At 44.8% G+C, this 11,178-nt stretch overlaps 1 protein-coding gene across 3 annotated transcripts; it reads right to left on the bottom strand.

The window, feature by feature from the left end:
- Positions 1-820: 820 nt before the first annotated feature.
- HUS1 (HUS1 checkpoint clamp component) lies at positions 821-10,582 on the bottom strand. Of its 3 annotated transcripts, XM_055708391.1 has the most exons (8): positions 8,606-8,746; positions 8,204-8,331; positions 7,544-7,720; positions 6,773-6,880; positions 5,753-5,827; positions 3,693-3,792; positions 3,232-3,363; positions 821-1,804 (listed from the first exon to the last, which is right to left on the bottom strand). In XM_055708391.1, exons 1-8 carry the CDS (start codon positions 8,655-8,657, stop codon positions 1,722-1,724), a joined length of 855 nt encoding a protein of 284 aa, XP_055564366.1. In that variant the 5' UTR covers positions 8,658-8,746; the 3' UTR covers positions 821-1,721. The 3 variants fall into 3 exon arrangements, with proteins under 3 accessions (XP_055564366.1, XP_055564365.1, XP_055564367.1); XM_055708390.1 differs by lacking the exon at positions 8,204-8,331 and having other exon boundaries at positions 8,606-10,052; XM_055708392.1 differs by lacking the exons at positions 5,753-5,827; positions 6,773-6,880; positions 8,204-8,331 and having other exon boundaries at positions 8,606-10,582.
- Between the last annotated feature and the right edge of the window lie 596 nt (positions 10,583-11,178).

Below are 11,178 nucleotides of genomic sequence, written 5' to 3' on the forward strand. Positions count from 1 at the left end.
GAAGAAGTTGATTGCTCTGGACAACAGTTGAAGTAGAATTAGGCCAAACACATCACAGAATTTAGTCTTACCCCTTGCTTAACCATGTAAGTCCTTCATCCAGTGTACTCTGTAGACAGTAGGTGATAAATAAGCACAAATTATCTATGGTTGGAGTAAAATTAAGTTTGTTGAAGAGCATATATACACCTGTGTGCATACAGCAGGTGTACACACGATGAAACAGAAGAACAGAGCTGGCACCAGAGAGCCCACTGAAGGAAGGGCCAGGACTAGCCAGTGGCTCCCGCTTACCTACACCCTCAAAGAACTTTCAGAGGGAGCTTCGCAGACAGCTACAAGAACACAACTGTATACACTCACTTGCAGGCATTAATACCCACTTTCAGGATACCACAATTAGAAATTAGAAACAGAAAAATTGCTCCCCAAACCTCAATGCCTCTTGGGGGGAAAAATGAAAACAAAACAGCAACACTTCTGACCGCAACAAGACTTGCTGTCTAGCAGAAACTCTCAGTCCTGCTTGGCAGCAAATTCATTATTTCTAAACCAAGAAGTTCCACAACATATTCAAAACCCAGTGAAACACCAAAGCCTATATGGAACGTGACTGAATAATACAATCATACACAGAGTAAGGAGGAAAAGACCTCAGGAGATGACCAAGACTTACTGACAGGAGTACTGCCACTGCTTCTGCTTCTGGTTATACTCTCGGCTGCTCAGCGTTGGAGCCTAGATGACATCTCGCCATGTCTGACACCATAATAACACAGGTTGTACAATACTTTCCATCTGGAAAGGGGAAAAAATGTGATCCAGAGATAACTTGCTCTTTATTTCACACCAACTGCTGTGTTCACACATGTCCTCATACGATACTCGTTCTGTACATAGACAGAGACCTTCAACACCCACATCAACAAGGTAACTCGGACTGTTTCTCTCATCCTTTCAGGGCAAGAGCTAAACACATCCATTCAAGCACTGAGAACTACTGTTCTTCTGTACTATGTTGGAGCAAGTCAGATCAAAAGATACAACCAGGTACAAAAAGACACAGCTAAGCTGTTGGTGCTCCTTAGCAGCTTTTACACCCAGTTACACGCTGACAGCCACAGGAAGTTCCTCTGCCTCAGACACATTTCTGCTGCACAACATGCAGCAGCATCAATTCCATGTAATCACTGCTGCAACAGAAGTCAATCCCATACCTCTTCAGGAGGCCTGTGCATACCTTCCAAGGCAAATCTGTCAGCCCTCCAGACTGCTCTCCTGCTACATGGAGGTATGACAGCTTGTTTGGAGACCTCTTAACTTGGAGCTGGATTGTACAACACTGAACACACCTAGCAGCAGCTCCAGAGGTCAATTCTACCTTTATCATTGTTGATGAGGAAGAAAAAAACCCAAAACCTACATTGCCTTCCCCACAGCTCAAAGCATCGCAAAAGCACATAAAAATATCAGCTTTGCTCCCCATAACGCTCAGATATGCCAGCTCCTCAGCATTGTGTCTTTCATAGCATGTAACTCTTCACAAAAAATGCCTTCTGGATGAGGAGTTATTTTGAACAGTTTTATAAATATGGAAATAATGTCCATCGGATGGCTGCATCTAACAACATATCACATGAGAGTACTCTGGCAGCTCATGAAAGTTTCCAGACTTAATGGAAAAGGCCTCGGGCTGGAAAGTGACCAACATTCCAAAACATTCAGGCAAGTGCTGGAATAAAATACTGCAGTGAAACATCCTCATGAAGCAAGATGAAGTGGACAATTCTTTTGCTTACAATATCTGTAAAGAGAAAACAAACAACAAATCCAGCTTAAAATGGGAAAAAATACTTTAGTATTACATTTACAGAACACCATCATAATACAATGCTTCTACCAGTGCTGACAAAAGGATGACCAGACATATCACCCTGTAATATTTAAGTCCTTGAGGGCCTATAAAGCATTACTAAAGAGTCTATGAAAGCTGATACCAAAAAGGAAATATGTAATGTATAGGCCTATAATGCTATACCCATCATTTAAATCTTCCATGGTGTCCTGGTTTTGGCTGGGATTGAGCTAGTTTTCTTCTTAGTAGCTGGTGCAGTGCTGTGTTTTGGCTCTGGTGTGACCTATGTTGACAGCACACTGATGTTTCTAGTTGTTGCTGGGTAATTTTTACACGAAGTCAAGGGCTTTCCAGTTTCTCAGGCCCTGCCAGCGAGAGGGCTGGAGGGGCCCAGGAAACTGGGAGGGGACACAGCCAGGGCATCTCACCCAAACTAGCCAAAGGGCTATTCCATACCATGGGACTCATGCTCGGTATATAAACTGGTGGGGGGAGGGTTGGCTGGGGTGGGCTGATCGCTGCTCGGGGACTGGCTGGGCATCGGTCAGCAGGTGGTGAGCAACTGTATTGTGCATCACTTATTTTCTTCCTTCCCTTTGAACTTCATTCCTCTCCCCTTCTCCCTCCTTTTCATTATAACTGTATTATTATTGTTTTGGTTTATTCCAATTTTTAAATTGTTTTATCTCCACCCTCGAGTTTTACACTCCTATCTGATTCTCCTCCTTATCCTTCTGGGTGAGGGGGTAGTACATGGTATTTTATTATTGGCTGGGGTTAAACCATGACACATGGGAAATTCTTAGCATCTGCACTACACCATAATACACAGATGTTCACAGGAAAAGCATACAGAGTTAGCAAAATATGATATAAAACCCTGCACAGGGTTCTGCCAGAAAGAACATATTTTTATGATTAGAAACAGTAGATGCATAAAAAGCATTTGGTATTAAAATCAGCTTGGTGCTGAATGTAAGAAAGCATCTGGAAAAAAAAACCAACTAAAACAAACATGTCAGTAAATATCAGTTTCTCTGCTACAAACCAGGGGCTTTGTTTTAAGACTTTTAAAAAATATAATACCTCAAAATAATAATAAAAATAGTAGCTTCAAAACAATGACAACAAGAAGACACCCATGATAGTCTGAGTATTCAACTTGATATGTATAAAAGGGCCTGGCTTAAATACTTTTTAATTTTTTTTTCTTCTCCAAACACTTAAGGCCTGAAGCTTACAGCCTAAAAGTAAAATATTAAAAGTCCTCCAAGTTTCAAAGAGACGAAACAGAGTATGTGCTGTTCTGCTGTGACAACAAGTATGGCAAACATCCCTCCTTAACAGGAGCTTGCAAGCAGAGCTGTTGAACTTACTGCACAATGCTTTTGTGGGATTGACCTGCTGTCCAGCAAGCAGCTGCTGCAGCTTCTTGATGTCTATGCGTGCTTCAGCCATGCTTTCCAGATCTCTGTCTTGAGCAGAATCTTGACATTCATCCACTGATGCTAAAAGCATGAGAACATAACACAATCAAAACAGCAGGAGTTTCGAGACCCATAAGGATGCACCTGATAATCACTGAACAGCTGGTACTCAAATGGGCTGTTTTTCAGAAACTGCAGTGCCCAGTTTTCCTACCAAGTTCTCAAGGATACTGGAAGAGGTTCCCCCACAAACATGAAACAGCCATGGGCCACTTTTCTTTTTAAGATTTCATTTAAAGACTTCAAAGTACTTGAAATTTTTTTTAAGGACTAACAAGGTAAGTACTGTTACCAGCATCACACCTAAGTAGTAAGATCAGACAGACACAAGAGGCAACAGAGAAACTCACCCCAGGGAGGATTTCCCAAGTCTTTAAAATGTGTTGTTACAGATACTAAGTCAGTTTCTATTTTCAAGTTCATTTCTCCACTCAAGTTTGCTTCAATCACCTGCAATACAATCAAACTCAACTTTAGGCAAGCCACTTTCACACTGCAAAATTACAGAATAGAGTGCAGTCAAATACATGCTTCCAGAAGCACTTCAGTGCCTTCACAGCTCAACTGTACTTTTTGAACAGGGTTTGAACATTTAAGCGTTCAGTTAAAAAAATGCCTTTCTCATCCTTCCTGTGTGAATTATCCTAGGCTAACCTCCCTGAAATGATAAGAAGAAAGAAATTCAATTGCTATCCAGTAATTTTACAACAAGTACTGGCTTTGGGAAGTTCATGTGCTGAGGAAAAGACTTTAGAAGAAAGAGCCTGAAGCCGGAGAAATGCAATAATGTTTCCTGCTTTTCTACAAACAGAAAGGCACCTAGACAGTCCACATGACACACACAGAAAATAGGATGCACCAAGAGGCGACCTGCAGTTGCAGAGTTGCTTTCAAAGATTTACAACCAGAAAACAACTGCACCAGAACAGTACTCCAAGCAGAACTTTGACCTGCTAAAAATCCTGGAAAAGGGCTGAGAGCTTTCAAATTCCATCCTGACAAAGTGTCCAACCAAGAGACTGTATATGACCTCACACAAATCCCAAGCAGATCAGAGGATTCCTGAAGCACATCCAAGCACTTCACTTCTGTGATTAGAATTCTCAGTAATTTTAAAAAGAGGTTCATATCAGAACTAGAATCTCCTGTAGAACGGAGATGCCCACAGATGAATGCTCCCAAACAAGTACTATGTGAAAGAGCTTCTAAGCTGTTTTTGCAGCACTGATCTTGAGCAGTTTTACTACCAGGATGCATCTAGCACAAAAATTTAACTGTGACATGATATTTTTGTTCTTTAGTAATGGGAAAGCATGTAGAAGATGCATGTTGTCTGCATCCTCCCTCAGAGCTATAAAGCTATTTCACAGATTTATTTATTTTCCTGCTTTGGAGCAAGAGGTAAGGTACTTCGGAAGGTGGGTAAGCCCAGTGTTAACACGCTATCTCTTCTGAGTGTTGCTGAACACCAAAGTACAATCCAATCACACAGCTATCCTGCATGAGAAGAGATCTTCAACTCTGGAAACAAAGCAGTGATACTATACTTAGTTGTGTGCAAGCACTTCCACTGGGGACATGGGAGAAGGAGGAAGACAGAAAAAACAAAAACTCCGTAACAGCAACAAAGCAGAAGAGTTTGAAGTGCTTAGTCTCATATTTGCAGGATGGCTGTCATTTGCAAAACTGCCAGAAACCCAGGGTAATCACTCAACTCTTCCAAGACTTGGAAGACTGAGACTGTCTCAGTGTTTACAGAAAATTTCCCATTAATCAAAACTGGTATGAACAGCCCCCAAACCAAACTATTCCAAAGCTCTATGCTTTACTTACTAACTCTCATGTCAGTCAATCCTGGTGACTGTGAGCAACAACTACTAATAAAAAACCAAACCCCTTTTCTGGCCAAGTACATAGGGCTTCTTTCAATGGAAGGCCCACCAGCACTCCAGAAATCCAGTACAGACTGGAAACCCGCTCTGTCAGAGTCTAAAGCACAGGCTGATATCCAGGAGCTATTAGCAGGATTTCCTTTGAACTCCACCTCAAGTTTACCTGAAGTTCATTCACACAGACACCTAACACAAGATTCCATAGCATTTCTTTAATGGAATCACCTGTGAAGTCTCCAGCTAGCGATTTCTTACCAGCTATGAAGACCGACTTGTGGATTCAGTACAAAGAGCACCACTTTTCTGGGAAGCCCAGGACAAGCTCTCCAGCGTAAATCCTAAAATAAACCCCATCATTCTCTTCAGCACTTACAGTCTTCACGTGCCTTTAGTTCAATGTCTGACCCTTCCCAAAACAAGGTACAATATGGGGGGATGGGTCTGGACAACAGAGCAACATCCTAAGTCCAAGATAAAATAAGGTCTATAGGACGCACAACTGAAGTACCTTAACTTACAACAGAATTGCTGAGATTCTTCATTCTCTCCACAACAGTCTTCATTGTTTTCAGCACTGGTAGGTAAATACTGACCTAGAAAGATGTAAGAACTGCATTCACACAAATATTTCATATGTGATTGGAACATGATGCATTTATTTCTCCCTTCAATTCTATCTTATTTTGGACTCGGCTATCTATTGAGTGTAGGAAGCACAATATTTAATTGAATTCGGTGAACGTCTCGGGAACAGAGGAACTCTTTCCCATTATACCAGCAGGTCACCTCTCTAGTAATTGCTAGCCCAAGTCTGTGATCAAAATAGACAGGTTTTGGCAGATCAGATTCTCACATGAACCTACATCTGTGTTACTGAGCAGTTAATAGTTACTATAGCCCAAGAGAAAAGAACATGATTCCCATGGTACTGTAATTATATCTGGTATTGCATCAGTGTAAATCTGAAATAAAATACATCAAGTTTCTACCGAGTCATGTGTCTTCAGAATTTAAATACTCTTAGTTATAGCAGTAAGAGACATCTATAACCTCAAACAGGAGCACATCTGCACAAAGACCTTTCCTTGCAACTCCACTAAAAGTCAAAAATTACGTAGAAAGCATATATATAAAAATCAGGGGAAAACATATATGACTGTGGCAGGTAGGCCATGAATTTCAGAAAGATCAGATTATTTGGGCCACTTGATACCTAACCAGCTGAAACAACCTAAACCTGTGTTAGGTTTGGAGATGCTCCTACCTAAAGCCATGCAAGTCCTTTCCTCCTCTCTTCCTCCACCTTGAATATCACAGCAACAACTGGTAGCCACCAGCTCTGTTTCCACAGGTTCTGGACTCTCTTAAAAAAGAGTCCAGATGGAAGCCATGTCCCATCCCCCTCCAGACCTCTAGCCTCCAATCTTCACTCTTTCCTTTCACTTTCTCTCCAAAACCCACCAGCAGTACACTTTGCAGCAACAGCATCTCACTTGCAACCTCCCCTTTCTGTAGGGAATATAAAAATGGAGGCTTACATCAAAGTCTGGCACATTGGGCTCCCTGAAGTCATTCCATAATCTTCTGGGAATAACCCCCACAGGAATGTCATGTGTCACAATCCTACTGCTGCTTGATAAAGATGGCTTGAGGGAGAGAAAGGATGTTCTTTCAATTAAGAACAGTACTTGAATTCCAGATTCAAATTTTTCAGATCCACTCTGGGAAATACTGGAACTGAATGCCTCAGACACTCAGTTCCAGTTTTCCATTGCTTCCTACTGGACCACTATTAAGCAGACTTCCCTTCTGAATAAGGAAGTGGTTGTGAGGTATCAGCCATTAGTATTTATAAGCTATCCTTAGCTGAAGAGGTGTTAACAACAAAAAAAATTTGGAAGAATGCAGTTTGAAACAGAAAGGCAGGACAAAAGCAGAACAAAGAGCCAAACACTACACTGAAACCTCCTTCACCTAATAGCTTCAATGAGACGGCAATAATCTGCAAACGATTTAGAGAATGAAGGAGTGGAGAAAAGCAGACATTAGAATAAGGTGCTTCAATCACAGAGGTTTCATTCTTCCTCCATCTCTTTGTTGCTTTTTGGAAAATACAAAGCTGGTTCTGTGTGCTACCAACCATGAGGGCCAGAAAGGCTAGTGAAATGAAAAACTGCATGATTTTTCTTTATCTAGTTTTCTAGAATAACATCAAAGACTACCAAAGCTTTTATCTGATCTTAGGAAAAGCACTTAATTTTCAAGAGCTTTTTTCTTAATAATGAAGATAAAATCATGGTTGCACTTACTAATTCCACAGCAACTCTGAGACAGGGACAGTGTTTGTTAGTTAACTTGATCTTCACTGTCTTCGCACTTTGGGCAGTTTTTAATGCTCTCGACAGGTTCTCAGGCACCACCTCTAAATAGATTTCATTGTGTTCTGGAGCTACACCTTCCATCTGAAATTCATCGAAGAAATTCCCCTACAATTTTTGAAAATTGGGAGATACAATAAAGCAAATGATGGGGGGAGGAAAAAAAAAAAAAAGAAACAGGCAGAGGGGCAAGTTTCACTTGACAGGTGAAAACTGATAGACCTTAAGCTTAGACCTGCGTGCACACAATGGGCAGCTTTCCCCTGCCTGGCACCACCTGCAGGAAGCAAGACAGGCCGCAGGAGCAGGAAGGCCCGCTGCTCGAGGCTAAACCTATTCATTGCAGGTCCTGCCCCAACACCCCTCAGTCCCCAAAACTGGGGGTACAGCCGGTGAGTTACGCTCTCCTGTTGCAGTGCAGTGCAGCACCAGCAGCACCAGCAGCAGCAGGAGGCTGCACCACTGCCAGGCACCCAGCACAGCGCGGGGCCGAGCGGCCGGGCCTGGCGAGCCCCAGGGCCGGGCCCCGCAGCGCCCCGCAGCCCAGACCCAACAGCCTAATCACGACCTACCGGCCCTGCCCGGCCTTACCTGGCACAGCTCGCACCACATGCCGACGCCGCCATTCGCGACCTTATCGGAGAGGATGAAGTACAGCTTGCCGGCGGTGAGGCGCAGGGTGCAGGCCTTGGCTAACTTGGCGATGGTGTTAACGACACCTGACAGGGGTGGGGGGTGCGTTATGGCGAGCACCGCTTCACACAGCTCATCCCAGCGGGGCGGGGAGAAACGTTCCGTCTCTCAGAAAGCAGCTGGCACCGCCGCGGAGCCCCGCACACCCCGCGGGGGAGGAAACGCCTCCCGCCGCCAAAGGCCTCTGGCCCTGCGGCCCCCGCCGCCATCCCTATTCCCTCCCCCGGGGGGGGGGGGCCGGCTGCCCGCCGAGGCACAGCCGCCCCCCGGCCCGCTCGCCCCCAGCCCCGGCACACTCACGGCTGAAGTGGTTGAGGCAGGCGAGATCCACGATCTTAGCCCGGAATCGCATGGCGCCGCCGCACCACCCACTGCGGCCGGGGCGGGCCGGGGGCGGGCACCGCGCAGCCCCGGGCGGGAGCCGCCGGGGCGGCCAGGGGCGGGCCGGGAGCTGGGCGGAGAGTTTCTGGAAGAGAGAGGAAGATCCTGACAATGAAGAGAAGTTCTTAGAAATCCGGCAGATTCATGCAAGCAAATGCTGGCGGACATCCGGAGTCCCTTGGCTGGCAATGCCAGTGACCGCTAGCACGGAACCAAGCACAGCTTTCTGCCTGACCTTCCTAGACCAGCAGCAGTGTCTCTGCTACGAAGGGAACTCAGGACCTCGTAATAGACCCTGGGAGGAAAGGGGCGAGTGGTGTGAGAGGGAATGTGTGAAGCGATCAAGCAGGTTAAGAGCTCCGATCTTGGTTTTTCTTAAATGAACACCAATGTCCTGATCCACCAGGAGCTGTCATTTACTCTGTCTCACCTTTGCACCTCATGGGCTGCGTTACCTCACCAGTACAGCGCAGCAGCCTGCTCCTCTCCTGACTGCCCTGTGCCCTATAGCCTTAGATAGACAACCTCTCCTGAGAACTTGGTGTCACAGGGTTCTACAAGAAGCTTACTTTGCTGCTCTGACTACTCCTGCTTTTGCTGGTTTTGGTCATGCCCTAGCAGCCTGTGAAGCTACCTGAGGCCTAAGTGGTGACTGCTCTCTTCATAGCGGGCAAGCAGAGCTGTGGGTCCTGAAAGCTCCATAAAGAATGGGTCGATTGCCTGTGAAGGACTCAGCAGCTTAGGCAGCGAGGAAATGCTCACCAAGTCCTGGAGCTCTCACTCCAGGCTGATGGAAGAAGTTAGGGCTGAAATCTTGGTCCTTGGCCTTCCCACACCCCTCATCATGGAGAAGGTTTGGAAGACCACTTCCTATTAATGGGGGTGGGGGGTGGAAGTATGCTTGGCAGAGGGTGCAGAACTTCTGTCTGTAGAAGGCCACAATGAGGGCTCTCTGCAAGCAGCTGTACTGCTAGGACTCCACCTTTTCTGCAAAGCTATTCAGATGGATGATTCCCTCTGAAATCTCATTACCCCAGCTCTGAGTGGCTGGAGAGACACTCGTGATGTAGCTGGTTGCTATGTGCCTACCCAGGAAGGTTAGAGTTCTTCTAAGAGTGGCACCAAGCCCTCTTGCTGAGGAAGCCTGGTGTGGGGCATCATCAGGACAGTGCTGGAGGACTGTGCCAAAGGGCCATGCCACAGGAGCACTCTTCTGTTAGAGTTCAGAAAGACCTAGGAAAAACTTCAAGTCATGAATCTCAGAATATTCTGTTGAATACTAGAATGCTTAAAATTTATCTGCAACATTTAGTAAGTGTTTGAAGAGAACTGGTGAATCAGACTTTCTTTCTGTACCTAAAGAAAATAAAAACGTTTGGTTTTCCTGGAAAGATTTAAGCTCATCTTACAAAATACTCTACCAGCCATCTCCATGGGGACTGGAGAGGTGGTCTTGGGCCCGAATGCAAGTATTAGAGTTTCTCCCTGAATGATTGTTTCAAGTATACTGCATTACCCACAACATACCCTAACTGTCCTTGGTTTTAGGACTCATTAGAGAATGTTTCACTGGTGATTAGTCTGCTCAAATTGTGCTCTTTTCTGTCACTGTTTTTGGCACTCTCAGCCTCTGTGTTCCAAACACTGCTGGTCTCCTGGTTTTGGCTGGGATAGACTTAATTTTCTTTTCAGTCACTGGTATAATGCTGTGTTTTGGATTTGGTGTGAGAATAATATTTATAATACAGTGACGTTTTTAGTTGTTGCTGGGTAACATTTATACTAAGGCAAGGACTTTTCAGGCCCTTCCAGTGAGAGGGCTGGAGGGACACAAGAAATTGGGAGGCGACACAGCCAGGGCATCTCACCCAAACCAGCCAAAGGGCTATTCCATACCATGGGACGTTATACTCAGTATACGAACTGTGGGGGGAGGGTTGGCCAGGGCGGGCCAACCGTTGCTCAGGGACTGGCTGGGCATCAGTCAGCGGGTGGTGAGCAGTTATATTTGGCATCACTTGCTATTTTTTTTTCCTTTTGAATTTCATTCCTCTTTCCCTCTCTCTCTCCTTTTTATTACAAATATGTGGTGGTTATTATTATATTTATTTTTATTTCAGTTATTAAACTGTTCTTGTCTCAACCCACAGGTTTTACCTTTTTCCTGATTCCCCTCCTCATCCCACCGGGGCGGGGGGGGGAGGGAAGTGAGCAGGGAGCTGCATGGTGCTTAGTTGACACCTGGACATGTTCACACCTCTTGATGACTTAACTGGTTGTCTGCATAATTCGGCTCTCTATTCTCTTGTTTGGGTCAAAAGATTGGTTACATTTTACCTACTTGTTCTAAAACAAAAGTAATTAAAGTTCATAGGCTTATGCTAACAGTTACCCTAACTAGGCTTAACTCATGCGAGCTGCTATGCAATATGATAGAGAAAATACCTGTCGCAAGACCTAAAGAAATTAATTTGTTTTAAAATGTTAAAAGA

Source organism: Falco cherrug, chromosome 4 (genome assembly GCF_023634085.1).
Source record: "Falco cherrug isolate bFalChe1 chromosome 4, bFalChe1.pri, whole genome shotgun sequence".
Lineage (NCBI taxonomy): Eukaryota > Metazoa > Chordata > Aves > Falconiformes > Falconidae > Falco > Falco cherrug.